The 17805-nt window shown below is 50.3% G+C and overlaps 6 protein-coding genes across 6 annotated transcripts; 1 reads left to right on the top strand and 5 right to left on the bottom strand.

The window, feature by feature from the left end:
• Window positions 1-22: 22 nt before the first annotated feature.
• kat1 (putative 3-ketoacyl-CoA ketothiolase (Kat1)) lies at window positions 23-1425 on the bottom strand (the record flags this gene model as incomplete). The annotated part of the gene is made up of 4 exons (XM_032084405.1): window positions 23-450; window positions 500-1073; window positions 1125-1305; window positions 1358-1425. The coding sequence occupies 4 exons, from the start codon at window positions 1423-1425 to the stop codon at window positions 23-25; spliced, it is 1251 nt and encodes a 416-aa protein (XP_031943942.1).
• Window positions 1426-1704: 279 nt separating this feature from the next.
• On the bottom strand, window positions 1705-3645 carry BDV37DRAFT_51529 (uncharacterized protein). Its single transcript, XM_032090807.1, has 2 exons — window positions 3137-3645; window positions 1705-2995 (listed from the first exon to the last, which is right to left on the bottom strand). Exons 1-2 carry the CDS (start codon window positions 3156-3158, stop codon window positions 2040-2042), a joined length of 978 nt encoding a protein of 325 aa, XP_031943941.1. The 5' UTR covers window positions 3159-3645; the 3' UTR covers window positions 1705-2039.
• Window positions 3131-4872, top strand: BDV37DRAFT_51469 (DASH complex subunit ASK1). The gene is made up of 3 exons (XM_032090804.1): window positions 3131-3528; window positions 3583-4623; window positions 4675-4872. Exons 1-3 carry the CDS (start codon window positions 3438-3440, stop codon window positions 4809-4811), a joined length of 1269 nt encoding a protein of 422 aa, XP_031943940.1. The 5' UTR covers window positions 3131-3437; the 3' UTR covers window positions 4812-4872.
• A 384-nt stretch (window positions 4873-5256) lies between these two features.
• Window positions 5257-9042, bottom strand: BDV37DRAFT_51457 (putative Rho GTPase activator Rga). The gene is made up of 6 exons (XM_032090802.1): window positions 8838-9042; window positions 8745-8775; window positions 8159-8692; window positions 6051-8105; window positions 5904-5999; window positions 5257-5851 (listed from the first exon to the last, which is right to left on the bottom strand). The coding sequence occupies exons 1-6, from the start codon at window positions 8913-8915 to the stop codon at window positions 5355-5357; spliced, it is 3291 nt and encodes a 1096-aa protein (XP_031943939.1). The 5' UTR covers window positions 8916-9042; the 3' UTR covers window positions 5257-5354.
• Window positions 9043-9980: 938 nt separating this feature from the next.
• On the bottom strand, window positions 9981-14804 carry BDV37DRAFT_51499 (ABC transporter ATP-binding protein). Its single transcript, XM_032090806.1, has 2 exons — window positions 14419-14804; window positions 9981-14330 (listed from the first exon to the last, which is right to left on the bottom strand). Exons 1-2 carry the CDS (start codon window positions 14479-14481, stop codon window positions 10296-10298), a joined length of 4098 nt encoding a protein of 1365 aa, XP_031943938.1. The 5' UTR covers window positions 14482-14804; the 3' UTR covers window positions 9981-10295.
• Window positions 14805-15705, bottom strand: BDV37DRAFT_51498 (uncharacterized protein). Its single transcript, XM_032090805.1, has 2 exons — window positions 15636-15705; window positions 14805-15481 (listed from the first exon to the last, which is right to left on the bottom strand). Exons 1-2 carry the CDS (start codon window positions 15663-15665, stop codon window positions 15128-15130), a joined length of 384 nt encoding a protein of 127 aa, XP_031943937.1. The 5' UTR covers window positions 15666-15705; the 3' UTR covers window positions 14805-15127.
• Between the last annotated feature and the right edge of the window lie 2100 nt (window positions 15706-17805).

The raw sequence follows: 17805 nt of genomic DNA, 5'->3' as shown, positions 1-17805 counted from the left end.
GGATAGTTGGTATATGACTTGTTTACACCTGTTCGTTGACGAACAATCCAGCCATGCCCTGTCCGGTACCAATGCACATACTCGTGACCAGCACCTTCTTCTTAGTCCGTCTTGCCTCGCTAAGAACTGTGCAGATCTGGCGAGCACCTGTGGCGCCCAGGGGATGGCCGAGTGCGATGGCACCGCCGCGGGGGTTGACCTTGGCATGGTCCAAGCCGAGGTTCTGCAAACAGTAGACAGCCATGGAGGCGAAGGCCTCGTTGATCTCGAAGATATCGATATCGTCCTTGCTCAACTTGAACTGGGAGAGCAACTTGGGGATAGCAGCGGTAGGGCCGATACCCATGATGCGAGGAGGAACGCCAGCAACAGTGGCACCACAGAACTTAGCCAGGATAGGCTGGTTAAGTTCGATGGCCTTGGAGCGACGCATGAGGAGGATCGCGGCAGCTTCATCATATTAGCATCTAAGTATAGTATCGATCGTGAAGGAACTCACCGCCGTCAGTCACTTGGCTGGAGTTGCCACCAGTGCTCCGGTTGCCGAACTTGGGGAAAGCCGGTCGGATCTTGCCGAGAGACTCGGCCGTCGTTCCATACCGGATACCCTCATCCTTGGTCAAAGTAACCTGCTTGACCTCACCGGTCTTGGGGTCCTTCACCTTGGTGGTGATGGGGACGATCTCATCATCGAACCAACCAGCCTTCTGGGCCTCTTCCGCGCGGCGGTACGACTCGGCGGCATACTTGTCCTGAACCTCACGGCTGATGTTGAAGTCCGATCCGACGTTCTCGGATGTCTGGCCCATGGGCTGCAGGCAGTCGGCAGACTCCTGGTTCTTCAGGACCTCCTCGCTGAAAGGACGGACCGGCTCACCGCCAGCAGACATCAACTCGGCACCAAGGGCGATACCGACATCGATCTGACCCAATGTGATCTGGTTGGCAATGTCCTGAACAGCCTTGAGGCCGGAGGAGCAGAACCGGTTGACGGACGATGCGCCGGATGTGTTGGGGATACCGGCCGCAAGGGAGGCGGCACGGAGGAGGTAGGGGGCCTTGCCGTCATTGACCTTTGCATTGTCAGCATGAATCCTCTCTTTGGCCGAGGTAGGAAAACGTACATTACCCAAGCAGACATCCTCAACCAAAGCAGGGTCGATCTTGGACTTGTCTACAACCTCCTTCAACAAGGAGTAGACTATATAGTCCAACTCTGTGTCCTTGAATCCACCCTTGCCGGCCTTAGCCAAAGGAGTACGCAGAGCAAGTGTAATGACTACATCGTCTGGGTTTTTCTGGGTGCTGCGCAAGTCAGTCAGTATACTTCCCCCGCGTGATGCGGACGGCAACCTACATGGCGGAAAGGCCAGTGTTTCCTCCCTTGAGGTGGCTGAGAATGGAATTCAAGCGATCTGTGGCCATGGTGTATGTTATGTATCTATCCAGACCGCGTTAGCAGTTCCACGGTTTGAAGCTCGACACAGAAGCAGTAATAGAAAGAACACGGGACAGCCAGCTCATTATGTAGCAGCGGTAGCAGTGATATGTACCTCTGCGGGGAAGGACGGTGGTCTAGGCTGCTGCACTTGCGAGAGGGGATTGGAATTACACGACATCACTTACCAAGTTATTGTTAACTCTGGTGAGAGAAAGTAGAGGAATTGCAGAGGGACGAAGAGCGGTGATATAGAGGAAAGGAGGAGAGCGAAGGCGACCTTTTCCACCAGCAACCGAGGAAGAGCCGAGGCTCGTTCTGCTTTCCCCATATTAACTAACCCTTAACCAGACTAAGATTAATCCGACCATTAAATCATTAATAATCGCCAAGCTCCTTGGATTGGTTTTTAGTCTGCAACTAAACTAAAGCGATGTATGGAAGCTTGGACTAAATTTAAATTCTACAAAGCCATGTGAAATTGCAGCATAATCAGCAAAAATCGAAAGAACTCCGAGACACCCGTCCCGTCCATACCGCGCCATCCTCCAAGCAAGCCTGTCCAATATCGGAATTATTCTATAGAAATTTTCCCACATGCCTACAAGCGATTGTGCAAATCCTCGTTGCTGACTACGCTGCCCACCTCCGACCAGCTGGCTGGGGTGGCGACTCCTTGCGTCGACCGTCCATGGTCACTCAACGTGCCATCTGACCATTCGTCCGCAGCGGATTCATAAATCTGACTGAAGCTACCAGCCGTTGACGGCGTAGACGGTCGCTCGTGGTGTTCGGCGCCAGTAGAATCCAAATCCGACAGATCGGAGAACGGTGATCTCATATCGCGGCCAATCTCATTCGGCGAAGGACCCGGATGAGCAAAAAGTATTTCTGAATAACCCTCGGTATGACTCGACGACCGTGAAAGGGGTCGCTCGACCTCCTCGGTAGGATTCAGTGTAGACGATGAGAAGTCCATACCTGATGTCTCGGAAGTAGGTGTGTAGTCAATAAGTGTCGCAGAAGCTGCAGCCGCACCTGCAGCTGCTGGTATCGCCACTTGCAGGTTCTGCCTCGTAAGAGCTGTGCCAGTAGTCTGCGTTTCGGCCATAGGAGTCGGAGAAGCATTATGTTTACCGCGCTGGATAGCCTGGGATGCTGTCATCTCTACGGCGGTAGAGCTACCCTTACCCAGTCCTCGAGGAGGTTCTGGGCTGTCAGTCCGAAGCAAACAGCCATTATCATCAACAAGCGCATCGAACGATCCTGCCGGGGCACTTTCCCTTCTTTTTCGGTGTTCCTCGAGCACAGAACGTCGTCGTTGGAGCTCTTCCCTTGCTATCCGCCTACGCTCTTCAGCTTCCGGACCCAGCTCTTCAGTCATAGATATATCTTGCCTCGTAGGTGAGGCAGACGTTCGAGGGTGGATCTCATCGCCGAGATTATGCAATGCGACGGCAATCTTGCGTCGCGAAGTGTTGACCCATTCTCGAAACTGAGGCGATTCATAAACTGCAATGCCCGCAGCAACAAGGGCTGAAACAGTGATAATTATTCCTACCAACGCGAGGGAGTGTTAGCTATCCAGTTCTCACCACGGAGACCGATATCAACCATCTACTGATAAGCACACCGCCCGGCTGAGCCGGCCAACGAGCTCGTAGGATATAGATAAAGAGAAAAGAGAGGCGAACCTACCTTTTGCAACCGGTGTTGGCATCTTGACCTCCCGTGGTCAAATTGTGTCGCTTCCCTCCTCTAACTGACCATGCCAGGCAGCCAAGTAAAAGGAAGGCGATGTGAGCGTCATCAGATGCGCGGCACCCCGCGGCCCGCCACGTGACGTCAACACAGCCCTTATCCGGAAACCCTACCATCCGCTTTGGGCATTCCGTTGTTTTTCCCCTCCGTGTCGGACATCAACATTGTGCTTGATTGAGCATCTGTTTACCACCACCACTGCTGTTGCTATACATGTAAGAGCTCATTGACAGCGAACATGTCTCGGCCATCGTCCACGTCCCAGCGTCCCTTGACGCTAACTGAGGAATTGGAAAAGCTTGAACAATCTATCACCCTGACCCTACAAGGTAAACAACGATAAGACCGAGTTCAACGAAGATCATTAACCAATGCTTTTCCAGAAATCGATCACAATTTCAGCCAGGCCCATCGAATCGTTACAACTAGTATCCTCCCCCTTGTCGAGAAATACGCAGAACACTCCCACGATGTTTGGGAAGGCGCCAAATTCTGGAAACAATTCTTCGAGGCGAGCGCAAATGTCTCCCTCTCAGGCTATGAGGAACGACCCAACGAAGACACATTGCAAGAACAAAGTGTAACAGAAGGCGACTCAACTGCCGACGCCACACCGAGCAACCTTACCGATACTGGCACATACGAAACACCCTCCTCCGACCATCTAGATATCAACCACCGCCCGGACGACCTGGAGCTGACATCGCTGAGCCTGTCCTCTCATAGCACACCCCGGCCGCCCGTTTTCGACCGACCAGATGATAACGATACGACTGTGACGTCGTCCATCGCCCGACCATCACCGTACGAGGCTCTGAAGAGGGAAATCGACGAGAGCGACGCGCCCTTTGAAGGCGAAGATGATGATCTCCCCACTACCCCCGGAAGGCCTTTCCGCCCACAGGGATATTCGTTTAACCCGCGCGACGAGCTAATGTCATCCTCGCCATTCGTTCCTCCAGTGTCACATGAAAAGTTTTCTGTGGGCAAGAGCCCCGCTGATCCGGTCTTGCATCGTCTCCAGGACAAGACGTATCGAGTTCAGGCCACTCCGCTCGGAAAGGATCATGGAGCAGGGCGCTCTAAATTCACTATAACGCCGAAACCCTCCGCATCCAAATATGCCTATGATGACTCGCCGATCTCCAGCCCTGAACCCGAAGCACCCCAGCTCCATGCGGAAATTTTCTCCTCGCCTGTCAAAACCCCCGGTACCAACCGGAAGCGACGTACGAGTAGTCATCTGCGTGTTACGCCAAAGCCCGGGATTAGTGTATTGACGCCAGTAAAGAGCGGTGGCACAAACCGACCAGTGTGGGACAGCGACGATGACTTCGACAATGACGAGGATGAGGATCTGGGGCCGAGTCCGCCGAAAACAATGCAGTTCCATATTCCCCAGAGCAGGTTAATGAAGACTCCAGGTTCGTCCGCTTAGCCCGGTGTAATCGCACAGGTTGACTGATAATCTACAGCAAAAGAAGCATCCAGACGAATTGTCGAGGATTTGTTATTTACCGCCGGGGCAAATGACACAACAGATGATATTGCAAACGAGCAGAGTCCCAGCATCATCCAAAGGGTCCAGCGCATAGAGGATGAGACGTTTTGAATTGGTGAGGATGGGTGGTCCGTAGTTTTAGCAGTTATGTAAAACACTTAGGCATAATCAAACATAAAAGAGGTATCCGCCAGACAGTGCCGGGATGATAATACCTATCCCATTGCTAGACGCTAGACTAACACATCACGCACACAAGGTAGAAGCCGCAATACACAAAAGTCTGACGTCGACCCAGGCGCTGCAAACGCCGGGCATTTCACACATCCACACATAAAACATCCCCGGCAGCAACTAAGGACTAACTTCGAACCTGCGGAATGGAGTAAAAAGAAATAGAGAATTACATAGGCATACTGCAAACACAAGAAGGGTATTGAGCGTGAGGCGCTGATCATGAGGGGCTCAGGGAGGGGTGACAGAAATCGCCATATATGTACAAAGGTCGAGCTGATGAGTCTTGGGGTATTCTAGTGGTAGAGAAATTGAGGAACATTGTCCAAAAATGGAAGAAAGGAAAACAAAAATGAAAAGCCTCGAAGCCTGATGCCAGACCAAGCTTTGAATGGACTTGCAAGGAGGGGGGATATTCTATCATTGCAGACCCATGAATACCTCTTGACAATTTTCCACCAAAAACTTCAACACATCATTCTTCTTTTGCACATCCGTCATCTCACGTGCCAAACTTTGCGGTCTCATGATAGTTGGAGCAAAAACAACTGCAATGTTCTGGCTGGTCATCAAATTCTCCTTCTCTCGCTCAACCACACGCTTCAAATGGAACATGAGGAATTCAAGAACATCGCGGTGGACTCTGGGGAGTTCCAGAAGACATTTCTGCAGGGTCTCGATCCGCTCAGGCTGCGAAGGGATTTCGCCAGTTTCAATAATCTTCTCGTACACATCAAATGTGATCAATGGGTTGGGTAACTTTCGGAAGTATTGCTTTAAGGCCGATGTCACCGCATGAATATCGAGGTCAGGATCCGAGATATCATAGTCCTGTGGCTGTCGCTCAAACCCATCTCGAATAGTCTGAATCGCCGAGCTAGCACCTGACTTGCGGTAGATGCCTTCCATGTCCATGCCTAAAACGACTGTTAGTTTGCGCAATTAAAAAGCCAGCGATTAAGGACAAACCTCGTAATTCGACCTCTTGAATGCAACGAGTGATAATAGCGGGAATGATGCTCTTTTCGTGCTCCATGCGCTGCTCCAAGTCGGTACCAAAGAGACCTAAAATTCATCAGTTAACGCGACTCGGACAGAAGAGTCGATGATACATACCTGCCGAGCCAACTTCGGCCAAGGCTGGAACACTGTCAGTCGTTGGCATCCTTGTACCAGCCTGCTTATTTCGCTGGTTTCCAAAGAATCCAAATCCTTGGCGGCTAGGGTCCTGCGTCTGGGACCGTGGCAGACCAGGGGTAGCTTCGCTCTCACTTGTACCAAATGCACGATTGAGGCCCTTGGTGACACCCTTGGCAACGTTTTGACCTCCCTTCTTCCAGTTGAACTTGCGAGGTTGTCCCTTCCGAATGCTGACAACTTGGGGCCCGGGAACAATGGTGGCTGGCTCTGCCTCTTCAGACATATTAGCTGTCGACATCGATGTGGCCAAGTCATTACTGCCAGCCTTAAGTGCATCAATGGAAGACAATGACTTCTCCTTTCCATGTGAATAAATACCGAGACCATTTGCGCCGCGGTTGCTCTCTGAAGAATTAGCTTTATAGAGCTCCTGGATTTGGTGCACCAGCTGATTGTTCAATTCAGCCAGCTGAGCATTCTTCGAGGACAGCTGCTCGAACTCCTGGAAGCTCTTGTCCTTCATACGGTTGAAGTTTGCGAGTTCTTCGGCAGTCTCGTTGCGTTTCTGAACCAGTTCCTCGATCTGAGGTGTGAAGGAGTCCTTCAATTTCTGGATGGACTCGACAAAATCCCGCAGTACTTGATTCGTGAGCTTACCAAGGTCTAGAGTGCCACCACCGCCGCGCTTCTCAGCTTCGAGATGGTCGGTCAACACCGAAAGTTCACGCATGACAATCTCCTTGCGAGCGTCCAGCACAACCATGGTAGAGCGCTTCTCATTAAGCTCCGTGTTGGCTTGCTTCACGTCCGCAGTGGCGTTCAACATAGCCTCCATTTCAACAATTTTATGGTCCCGCTCAAGGACTCGCTGGCGCTCCTTGCGCAGTTCACTCCGCAACCATGCCACTTCTTCAGGTCCGGCGCTCTCTGGGGAGACGGTGGTGGGACTTCCAAGGTCTTGGAACGGAGTGGTCCCATTGACCGGCGACTTGGGCCATTTGGTATCCTTGGACAAATGAGAACCTTTATCACTGAAGCTGCGACCATGACGCACTGAGTTTGAAACACGACGCAGGAACGACTCGCTATTCTGTGCCGACAGAGGGTCATCAGATGACATAAGTCGGGCCATATCCTCATCCATAGAAAAGTCGCCCGCACCACTATACCGTAAGACCGATGGAGACCCCGCACGGTCTACCTGGCGCTGTAAGTCGGACTGATGGAAGGTGTTGATTGAGTTCGGGCGCGGGGGCTTCGACTGCTCCGAGTTGGTATTATGGCGTGAAATCCGAGGGGATTCACCTAGTTTAGGCGAAGCCTTGGTTCGGTCGAGCCACGGCTCACCCGGGGCAATAGATTGTGGGCGAGGGGGCATGCCGGGCTCTTTTCTGGTAAGGTGCAGCTTGCTTTCCAACGAATCTCCGCGTTTAGGAGGGTGTTGCATGCTACCAGAGGACAGGAACGACCGCGCAGAGTCCAAGGACCCGCTATTCTCGTGCAAGCGACGAAGCTCATGTGATGGCCGAATGGGTTGAGCTACAGAGCTATCTAGCGCTGATGTGTCCCGGTGAGGAGTAGCTGCCGACCTTGTACTCTCAGGACTCGAGTTGGAAAACGTGCTGGTCTCCTTATGACCCGGGGGCAAATCTGACCGAGAACTCTGAAGAGAGCCCGACCTCGCACGTCTTGGCAGTTCGGGCGGCGCTCTGGAGTCCTCACTAGTTGTTGGACGAGAGTAGGCGCTGGTATCATCTTGCCGCCAGCGGGCGGTGTCAACATCAACACGTTCACGGCCCTTCTCTTGGTACGCTATATGTGGTGACGAGCTACCCGAGGGCACCGACTCCGTTCCCTCCCTAGGGGACCGATGCAAAGAACCGGGAGATTTAGAATGCTGAGGCGACCGCTGTTCTTCAGAAGGATCAAATGCCAGGGGAATAAGGAATTCTCCGCCATCTGTTTCGGGTTCGCGTTGTACCATTGAGTGACGGTTACTACGATATGTGCTCGAAGGAAGAATTAAGTTGTCTAAGACAGATCCCGGTCAGTAAGTGTCTTCAACCTTTTAGAGTGAATCTTACCTTGATCAGCAGTAGTACGAGTACCAGAGGAGCCCTGCATCCTCCCCGCGTCCAGCGCAGGCGTTACACCTCGCGACGACCCCTCTGGGACTGGTTCTGTATAAGCATCCGGTACTAGGTCGTCTGTGAATCGTGTGTGGTCGGCTTCCTCTGGGGGTAGCGAAGGCAGCGATTTGTCAAGTTTCACACCGGGCGCTGGCTTCTTCGAAGGCGCAGCTGCACGGTTTCGCTTTCTGCGGCGTTGCATTAAAGACTCATGACAGTCCATGCAAAAGATACCCTGTGACGTCCGTGCATAGCGCAGATTTTCGATTTTCCGTTTACAGTTTCGGCATCGGAAGCACTGCGCGCAAAATGCTTGTTCTCCGGTCAAGATGGCTAGGTCTTCAATTTTGTTTCCGCAAGAACTGCAGCTGTACGTGCAATTGCTACAAATCAGCGAGCCGTCACCGAGTAGGAGGAGGTGGGCGTCCGAGTCGAGGAGCGTGCCACAGGTGCTGCAGCAAAAACATTCAATGTGCCACCGATTGCCCGCTGCTAGCTGTCAGCTTCCGATACGATATGGCCACTCCGAGTGCGAACCTACCCAGCTCGAATGCCTTTCCCTCTTCCAAAATCTAGTAAAAGGCACCAAAATTAGTATATGCCACGTATCTCAATGCCGACTGGGCTCGCATACCTCTCCACAGCCCTTGCAGGGAAATGGCGTGTCGTCCTGTTCCATAGGAGACTCTGGGTACACTGCAGGAGACTCCATCCTGTTCCGCTATGTGACGCCCGATAAAGGGTGAAGGAAGTATAGTATGGACTGCGACAAATTCACCAAGGTACGAAAAATGCCAATATCGACGACGCTCGAGGCGCGCCCGCGGTGTTGCAAATAAACGCTTTGACGACACAGGGGTGAGGTATTAAGACCAGGTTTTGCATCCGATAGCAAAGAGAATCAAGATATCAGGCGAGAGCAAAGATGTTGACCGTAACGACGCAGGATGGGAAAATACTGGAACTCTAGCGAGGGGAGGGCGGTAGGTAACAGTTGTCGGTGGGAGGAAATAAAACACGACGGGGTGTTGAGTGGATGGCAATTTCCGCTAGAGAATGTAATAAAAAGCTCTCGAGCCTATGGTAAGCAAAGGAGACGACGTCAGTATCAGGACAAGATCGACAAGGTCCATCGCGGACGCAGCTGAGGGGTGGGTGCTCAAAAGTGGTGTTGAGGAAGAAGTACCCCAGATCGCAGGACCAGGGGTAGGGGAGAAGAGGGGGGACTGGACAGGGCTGGACTACCCATGCAGAAGAACGCTGTAGATCTCAGTGATGGAAATCTGAGCTATCCCAATGGGACAAGAAAGAAAATATACACCAAACCAGACCAGAACTCAGACAAGGAAACAACAGGGGGAGAAAGGAACGGAAGGAAATCAACTGTGGTGATTGCGAAACCAAGAAAAGTGAGAGAGAGGAAAATGAAACACACTTAACGGTGAGCGACTGTTTCAGATAAACTTCGGCGACAGGACGCGGAAAAACGAACCCCTCGGAAGCAAACTCAGCTGTTGGCGCAACACTCAGGAACAGGGGGAAGTCCGATTTCAATGTGTCAATTAGGTCATTAGATATTAATGATGAAGAGTAAAACAGAGGAAGAAAGGAAATGAAAGGGAAAACAGGCAACCCCAATGGGGGAAAAGCGTGGAAATGAACAGGGAAGTGGAAACGGGAAGTGAGAGAGGAAAGACGGTCTGGATTCTCGCGTTCAAGCCCCAAGAAAAGTCACACCCTTCCCCATACCCTACATACTCTCTCCTTCTCTTTCTTCTCTGAATGAACCATGACAAAGAAATCAATAGATCAAATGCAATTCTCTCAGACAATTAGAATGCTGATTTCTATAGCTATGTATACCCTATTCTATCAATCCTTAACGCCAAGACACGCAATGGTATTATTAAAGTACTAGACAAATGGCCGTTCCGAGGATCCAACCCAGAATGCATTGTACAAATGCGAAGAAAGCTGTGAACATTTTGCCCGCCTTTCATGGCGCAAATGCCTTCATTTGAAATTGGATGCCAAAAATAGTTATTTTGATGTTTGTATTTTCTCGGTTTATCGCTCAACGTTGGGGGCAACCTCACGTCTCCAACGACTGGTGGATCACACTCGTTCGGTATGTCTCACTCCGCTGGATCAACTCCTGATGCGTGCCCTGCTCCACACAACGACCCTCTTCAATCAAGAAAATCTGGTCGGCCCGATGAATCGTGTTGAGCCGGTGAGCAATTGCGACGATCGTGGTCCGTCCGGCCAGTGTAGCCAGTGCTTCCTGAATCCGCTTCTCAGATTCAACATCCAGTGCACTTGTCGACTCATCCAACAGCAACATGCGTGGCTTCCGCACCAATGCACGTGCAATAGAGAGCCGTTGACGCTGGCCACCAGAAAATTGCTTGCCATCTTGGCTGCACATGGTCTGGTATCCTTCGGGCAACCCCATGATCACGTCGTGAATGTTGGCCATGCGGCAGGCCTGTTCGATCTCCTCCTGGGTTGGTTCATGTCCGGGGCAAGCTCCGAGCCCGATGTTGAAGGCCACTGTACCTTCGAAAAGCACGTTCTCTTGAGGCACCAAAGCGATATCGTCACGGAATTCCGTCCCCAACTGACGCGTGACATCCACGCCGTCAATGATAACTGATCCAGATGTAGGCCGGTAGAATCGCTCCAACATGGAGAAGGTTGTGGACTTTCCAGACCCACTAGGCCCAACCAATGCACAAAACTGTCCCGGCCTGATGTTGATATCGAGCCCCCTCAAGATAGGCCGTTCGGGTCGATTCGGATAGGTGAAATGAACCCCCCGAAGTTGAGCCCCGATAGCACTGTCAGACGTCCGCTTGCGTGGACCACGGGGAGAGTCCACAGCTTCAACATCCTGCATTGCTGCCTTCTCCTCTAGGAGGCTGCTGGAGGCCTTGAAGTTGTAAGATGATCCGGGGGTGAGCTCCTCCTCTGCGGACCGAGTAGTGAGCAGCTCGACGATGTTGGATGATGCAACTCGAGCCTTGGAAATGTCCGGTGCCAACGCAAACATCTGGCCACAAGACTGGGTGCTAAATAACAAGGCCGGTAGAACAATGAAGAACTGGGTCTGGGAATAGAGGCCGGCGGCGATCTGCTTTGAACCCCACCAGTATGCGAGCGCATAGACCAGGTTACTAATACTGAACGCTAATGCCAGCCAAACATTACCGTGGACGATTGCTTTCATGGTGTTCCGGTAAGGCTGTATTAATGCCCGGCCAAACACTTCGTACGATTGCTTTTCCAAGGAGAATGCAGACACCGCACGAATATTATCAACGGCTTCCACAGTAATCGCCGTGGCTTTAGCGAAAGCCTTTTGGTGCCGTTCGGCGAACTTGGCCTGAACCCGAAGCTTCATCATACCGGCAACCAAAAGCACGGGAATAGTAGGGAACAAAACGATCGTGATTTTCCAAGCGATTGCAAAGGAGATCACCAGACCAGCCACCAGGTTCACCGCGGTGGCCAAGAGAAGACCGATTGTCGAGCCGGTGATTCCACTGAGAGCAGAGGCGTCACCAGTGATATATGTGATTAGTGTTCCCGGTGATCGATCATCCATACCGTGCCATTGCATCGTCTGGCCTAGGAGAGACCGCAGGGAAAGTACCCGGATGCGATATAAAATCTTATCGGCTGCCCAGCCGAAAACAGCGCCACCGACCACATTGGCGGTGAGTTCGACGAGGGCAAGGATGAAGAAAAGCAAACCGTAAAGGTTACCGCTGTGGCTGATAGCATCCGCACCATTGCAAGGGTTCAGACTTCCTACGGTATGACCGAAAACGATTGCTTCGGCGGAGTATGAACCACCGATAATGCAAGACATGACCAGTCCGATTAAGATCAATGGCAAGTTCGGTCGCATGAGAGAGAAAGTGTACTTGGTAGTAAACCACCCAGATCGCTTCTTTTTCTTGTCTTTTTCACTGCCATCTTTGGACCCAGGCGGCGTCTCAGCTACAACTGTGTCCTCCGTAACGTCTGATCCGCCTGTACCAACAAGACCACCCTCCTTCTCGTCAACGGCCTGAACGCTTCCTGAAGTGGAGTAATTTCCGCGGGGTGCATCGCTGATTGCATCTTCCGAAATCACAGCATCTTCGGCACTCAGCTTTCCGAGATTCTGAAGACGCACCATCTCCGCATAGACGCCACCATGCGCGACAAGTGCCGAGTGGGAACCTTCCTCGGTAACCCGGCCACTCTGGACCACCACAATCTTATGAGCGTCCTTGGCAGTCGCTAGCCGGTGTGCAATGGACACAGTGGTGACATGTTCGGATACTTTAGCCAACGCCGCCTGTATCAATTGCTCACTGGTGGAATCAAGCGCGGCCGTCGCTTCGTCCAGAATCAGCAGTGTCGGCTCTCGCACCAAAGCGCGAGCCAGTGCAATCCGTTGTTTCTGACCTCCACTCAGCTGATTACCCGCCGTCCCGACACTGGTTGAGAGTCCGTGAGGCAGGCCTTCAATAAAGTTCAACGCGTTGGATGTAGCAGCGGCCTTTTTTACGAGATCGACGATCTCGACTACGCGACTGTCGCAAGCAGACAGGGCATCTTTTTCGGTCACTCCGCCCCTAATCTTCTCCGCGAGTTCCGGTAGGCTCGCATCCATGATAAAAGGTGCCAGTTCCTGATGCCTAGCATGTGCCGAAGAAACAAGACCGTATGCAATGTTCTCAAGGATCGAACGGTCCAGTAAAGATGGTTCTTGCTGAACGAAACCGATATTTCCACGCAAGTAGCGGACATTGATATCTTGGAATTTAGTCCCACCAATGGCCACATACCCGGATTTCGGATCATAAAACCTCTCCAAAAGAGAGACAACCGTCGATTTTCCACCACCGGAGGGTCCAACAATGGCTGTATGCTTCTTGGGTGGGATGACGAAGCTCATGCCCTGCAGTACGGGAACATCCGGACGTGATGGGTACGTGAAGTGGACATCATGAAACTCGATATCCTCCTCACCGAAAGGCGCCGACTTATCGCCCTCGTCCGACGTTCCATCAATAGCAGACTTCCGGTTGATGACCGCCAGAAGTCTTTCCGAAGCACCAGCTGCGGAAGCAAAAACATGGATAAAGGGGGCGACCTGACTCAGAATAAAAGAAGCATCGATGAGGACGAAAATTACTGTGTACACAGCGCCCACAGATACGCCTGAGTTTTCATTGGCCACGGAGTGAGCGATCATCTGGGCACCTTCCCAGAAAGCCAGGGCGTTGGCGGAGTAAGCAACGAAGTAAAGGAAACCAAGCTGCGCAGCATGTGTGCAGGCTTTCTTCAAGGCGTCCATGTGAGACGCTGAGAGATACGAAGCGAATCGCATCTCCAGGCGATCGTTTGCATTGAACGCATGGACTAATGTCAAGTGCGACAAGCTGGATGAGGCGATGGATGTCGCTGAGCCTATGTTTTCAGTTATACGGCCGGCAAACTTCTTGATATAGTGGCCCCCAAGCAATGACATGACCATGAAGCAAGGAACCACCGAGATGAGCATTCCCGCGATTTTTGGCACTTTGATGAACGCCACGATATAGGCAGCCACGAAGTATGAGATAGTCGTGATAACCAGACCTACCTTCTCCGAGGTTCCTGACTGGATGACCTCAACATCGCTGACCAGGCGCGAGATGATGTCACCAGAGGGAAGAGTCTCAATGAAGTTTGCCTCCTGCTTGATTATACTCTCGAAATACCTCCTACGATAACGGCGCGCGAGTCGTTCGCTCACTGTGCACCAGCATGACGTGTGAATGTAGATGAAACAAAAATTCGCGATAGTGATGTATATCACATACAGCACCTTCTTGGTCACACTGTCCGAAAGCTCGGTTGTGGCGTCCGTTGAAGCCGAACAAGTAACTGTGTTGAGGTCGTTGATCAAATCACCAAAGACAATGCCGAGCAATGGGAAAGGAACTCCACCGGCAATAGCAAATATTGTACCACAGATTATAAGGAACACATCTGCTATGGTGTAGTCGAGCGAAAAGAGCAGGTGAATGTATGCAAAGCACTTCCTAAGGTCCTCCTTGGTCGGTGTGTATTTTTTTACGGCTTGCATCTGGTACAAAAGCTATATCAGCAACCGCCAGATTTCTCACAAGGCTACCCTGCAAAACATAGTCAAAACAACCAGGACAGCAACATACAAAGCCATTGCTGGTATCATTAGGACTCTTTTGTCCATTTTCGACATTCTCGGTCTGTGACATGGTGATAGGTGTTTAGGAAACCCCGCAAGTGAGAAATAGAGAAGTGGAACGGCGACAGCCTTTGCTGCGGGGTATTAGGATATACAAGATCCTATCAATCCCTCTCGTGCCCAGCGCACATTCAATGAGATGGGCAACAGCTTGTCTCGTGTTATTTCCGAGAGATGTTGGCAGTGCGGTCCTAGAATTTCGTAGCCGAGGAGCACTCAGGCAGTCAAACGACAAATCAAGTGAAAGATTCAATGCAGAGTGCACTTGATCTCCCCAGCTAGAACTCAAAACTCCCCACAATTGAGCAACCAGCAATAGTGGGAGAGTGAAATGGTTCACTCAGACAAACACCCCCAATAAGCATCCCCCGGGGGAAAGACGATGCTCGAGAACAGTGGACAGACACCGCGTACAAGTGACACCAGAAAACAAACAGGAAGGGTCAAGGAAGGAACAGAGAAGGAGAAACCAAGAAGAAGGGAGAAAAAAGAATTTAGCTAGGAAACCATGACACATACCCATGCCCTCAATGGATACGCTAGAGGCGAGGGGAGTTTAGCATTAGAACGGCTCCGGTTGCGGCGTCCAGATGCAAGACTGGGACTAACCATTGATTGACGCCATGGACAACAGCGGGAGACCAAGAGATTTTGCTCTACAAAAAGCGGAGTAGCCAAAGAGCGAAACAGATGGGAGAGCCAGAGGTTACGAACTTACGAGGGGCATGATCTTCTCCACTTGGCAGGGGAGCGAAGAGGGGCGGCCTCTGGTTAGTCTCTCTCAGTGGATATCCGATAGATTGATAAATTTTTTCTTCATTTTTTTCTGTCATTTCGTTTTTCCGCCCAGCAATGTGGGAAATGATCGACCACTTCAAGTGGGTTTTCAGGCAGTGTGAATTTTCTGATGCAGAAGCACGGCACGAACCGACTATTGGGCATCTTGTCCAGACCAGTGGGGCGAGCCCATTGGTAATGGTGTGGTTCCTAAAGCTGCCGAGGGTATCATCCTCAAGTAGGCATTCTTCTAGTTAGAAAAGGCGAGTCGGGACGGTACGGAGTACAGGGATACAAAAATTCAAGCAAAGAAAGAATAAAACTCGGTTGTGGAGGTCCTAGTCAAGTGGTATGCGCATCATCATAACAAAAGGATTCGATGCTTACTGCACAGTAATGATAACAGTGGCGATCCATTACAGTTCAACATAATACCCATTATGCAATGGAATCGGACAAATGTAACAAGACCTGCCGTGGGGTTTTTATTATGGAATAAAGTTATATGGTTGTTGCCAATAAGCAAGATGGGGGTCTGGGCGTGGGAGATTTCTCGGTTCGGAAATTCTCATCTGATAACTCTGTCGAAGAATCACCTGCAGTCTCGTCACCAATCACGGCCCGCGGGTCGTCACTTTTACTCGAGCCGAGGAAAAAGGACCCGATCGCAGCTTCAACTCGTCGTCTGCTTCTCCTTCCACCATCTTCTCTCTTTTTCCCCAAGTTTGTCCATTCTCAAACCCATCCCTTATGCGCCAATGATCGACCCATCCGGACTAATTTATGTTTCACAGCCTCACAAAATTAATCGCCCAGTCCCAACAGCCACACTAGATAATAATGTTATTACTTGATCGACTAGCCCCGTTCAAGGACCCAATTCTGGCCTAGAAACGACGAATTATAGACTCATGAAGTTTCCAAATTGGTTCATGATGGGCTTTTTTTTTCACCCGTCAGCACCCACCTTCTGGGTTTGGGAGATTTGGATATACGTAGTACTTGTATGTACTCGTCACACAAGGAACCTTTTTATTGATTTTATCTAATCTGATCGATCGATAACAACTTCACCCCTTAACAGTTTCAGACGGATTCCTTGGCATACCTCTACATGGAAGTGCCCCCCTTCCCTAACCCCCCTCAAAAAAAAAAATAAATAAATAAATAAAATAAATAAATAAATAAAGTAAATAAATAAAATAAAAAAATAAAAAAAATAGAATAAAACAAAATAAAATAAAAGACAAATTAAATTAATGTACATAGATCTACGCAGTACAACTCACAGCCCAACATGCCCAAATGGTAACGTGGTGGCAACTAATTTGAATGCAGGACAAAAAACCATATGCGAGGAAAGCCCAACCAAGGAAAAGAGGTGACTCAAATTTTAAAGTCAATAAAAGTGTCATTATGCGAATCAATTTTTATTCCCTCATTCCCGTGGTAGACACCTTTGGCTTGCGTCAACCAGCCGGATTCAGAAATAAAAAAAGGGGCATCCCAAATGCTGGATCTAATCAGATCGGCATCTAATCAGATTCGCAGATTTTACTTCATTGGATACCGCCGATGATCGGGCCTGTCCGGCTCTTCCGGCGTCACCTGTCGCTCCAGGATATACATCTTTCATCTATCATGATGAAAAGTACAAATAGCTGGAATGCTTCGGCTGTGGCAATTTCCCTTGAGAAATAGCCCCAGTACCTCCATGGCCGAGCTACCTAATCCTATCAAGAGCATTCTCTAGCATTGTGCCTGCGTATGCAAAAATTATCTAGAAAAAATGGCACTCAATTACAAAATAAAGAATGGGCCAAGACCTATCCCTTCGCTGTGTAACACGAATATGAGGTTTTTGGTGGCGTCCTGCGGGTGGCCAATATAGCTCCAAGGCTCTTCTTCAATGACGCTTATACCGTGTAACTGGGTCCAAACTTGTGTCATTTTCTAGTGGCCTCTATTGGTACGTCCAATGGGTATTCGTCCGCGAATACTCCTATCTCCAACAAGTCATCCAGAACCCGGTCCCCTTTTTACTAAATTCATTTGATAGGAGTGATCGCAAAGGGCTCGCACGGGTGAGGAGATTGAGAGTTGTTTTGGACAGTGTCCATCTTAGAGAAGTAGATGTTGTCAACGAAGAAAGTATACAGGTATGCCTAACTAACTAGATATCGAAGTAATATTGAGGAAGACGGAGACAACGCATTTTGGATGATTTACGACTCAATGAGTGATGGTAGAAGTTCGTGCTCATTGAGTGACTGAGGTTTAGGTTTAAGTTAGCCACAAGGGGTGTCTCTTAAATAGGAGAGGAGCCACCTTTAAGTTCCGTAGCTTAAGTATATTTTACATGTTGCTTTAAACCTATTAGGTATGAAGTGATGCATTAGCTGATTGGATGTAGCTAACCTTTAGACCACCTTGGTGTGGACATTGCCAGGGGCGCTCATTGATACTATATCATTGCATATTCATGGCATGCTGGGAGAATCTGCTGATATGTAGATAGGTTGTTGGTAAGCCCTGGGTATACCTTACAATGCTTGAA

This window comes from Aspergillus pseudonomiae, assembly GCF_009193645.1.
Source record: "Aspergillus pseudonomiae strain CBS 119388 unplaced genomic scaffold BDV37scaffold_15, whole genome shotgun sequence".
Taxonomy (NCBI): domain Eukaryota; kingdom Fungi; phylum Ascomycota; class Eurotiomycetes; order Eurotiales; family Aspergillaceae; genus Aspergillus; species Aspergillus pseudonomiae.
This window is presented reverse-complemented; position numbering and strand designations above follow the sequence as displayed.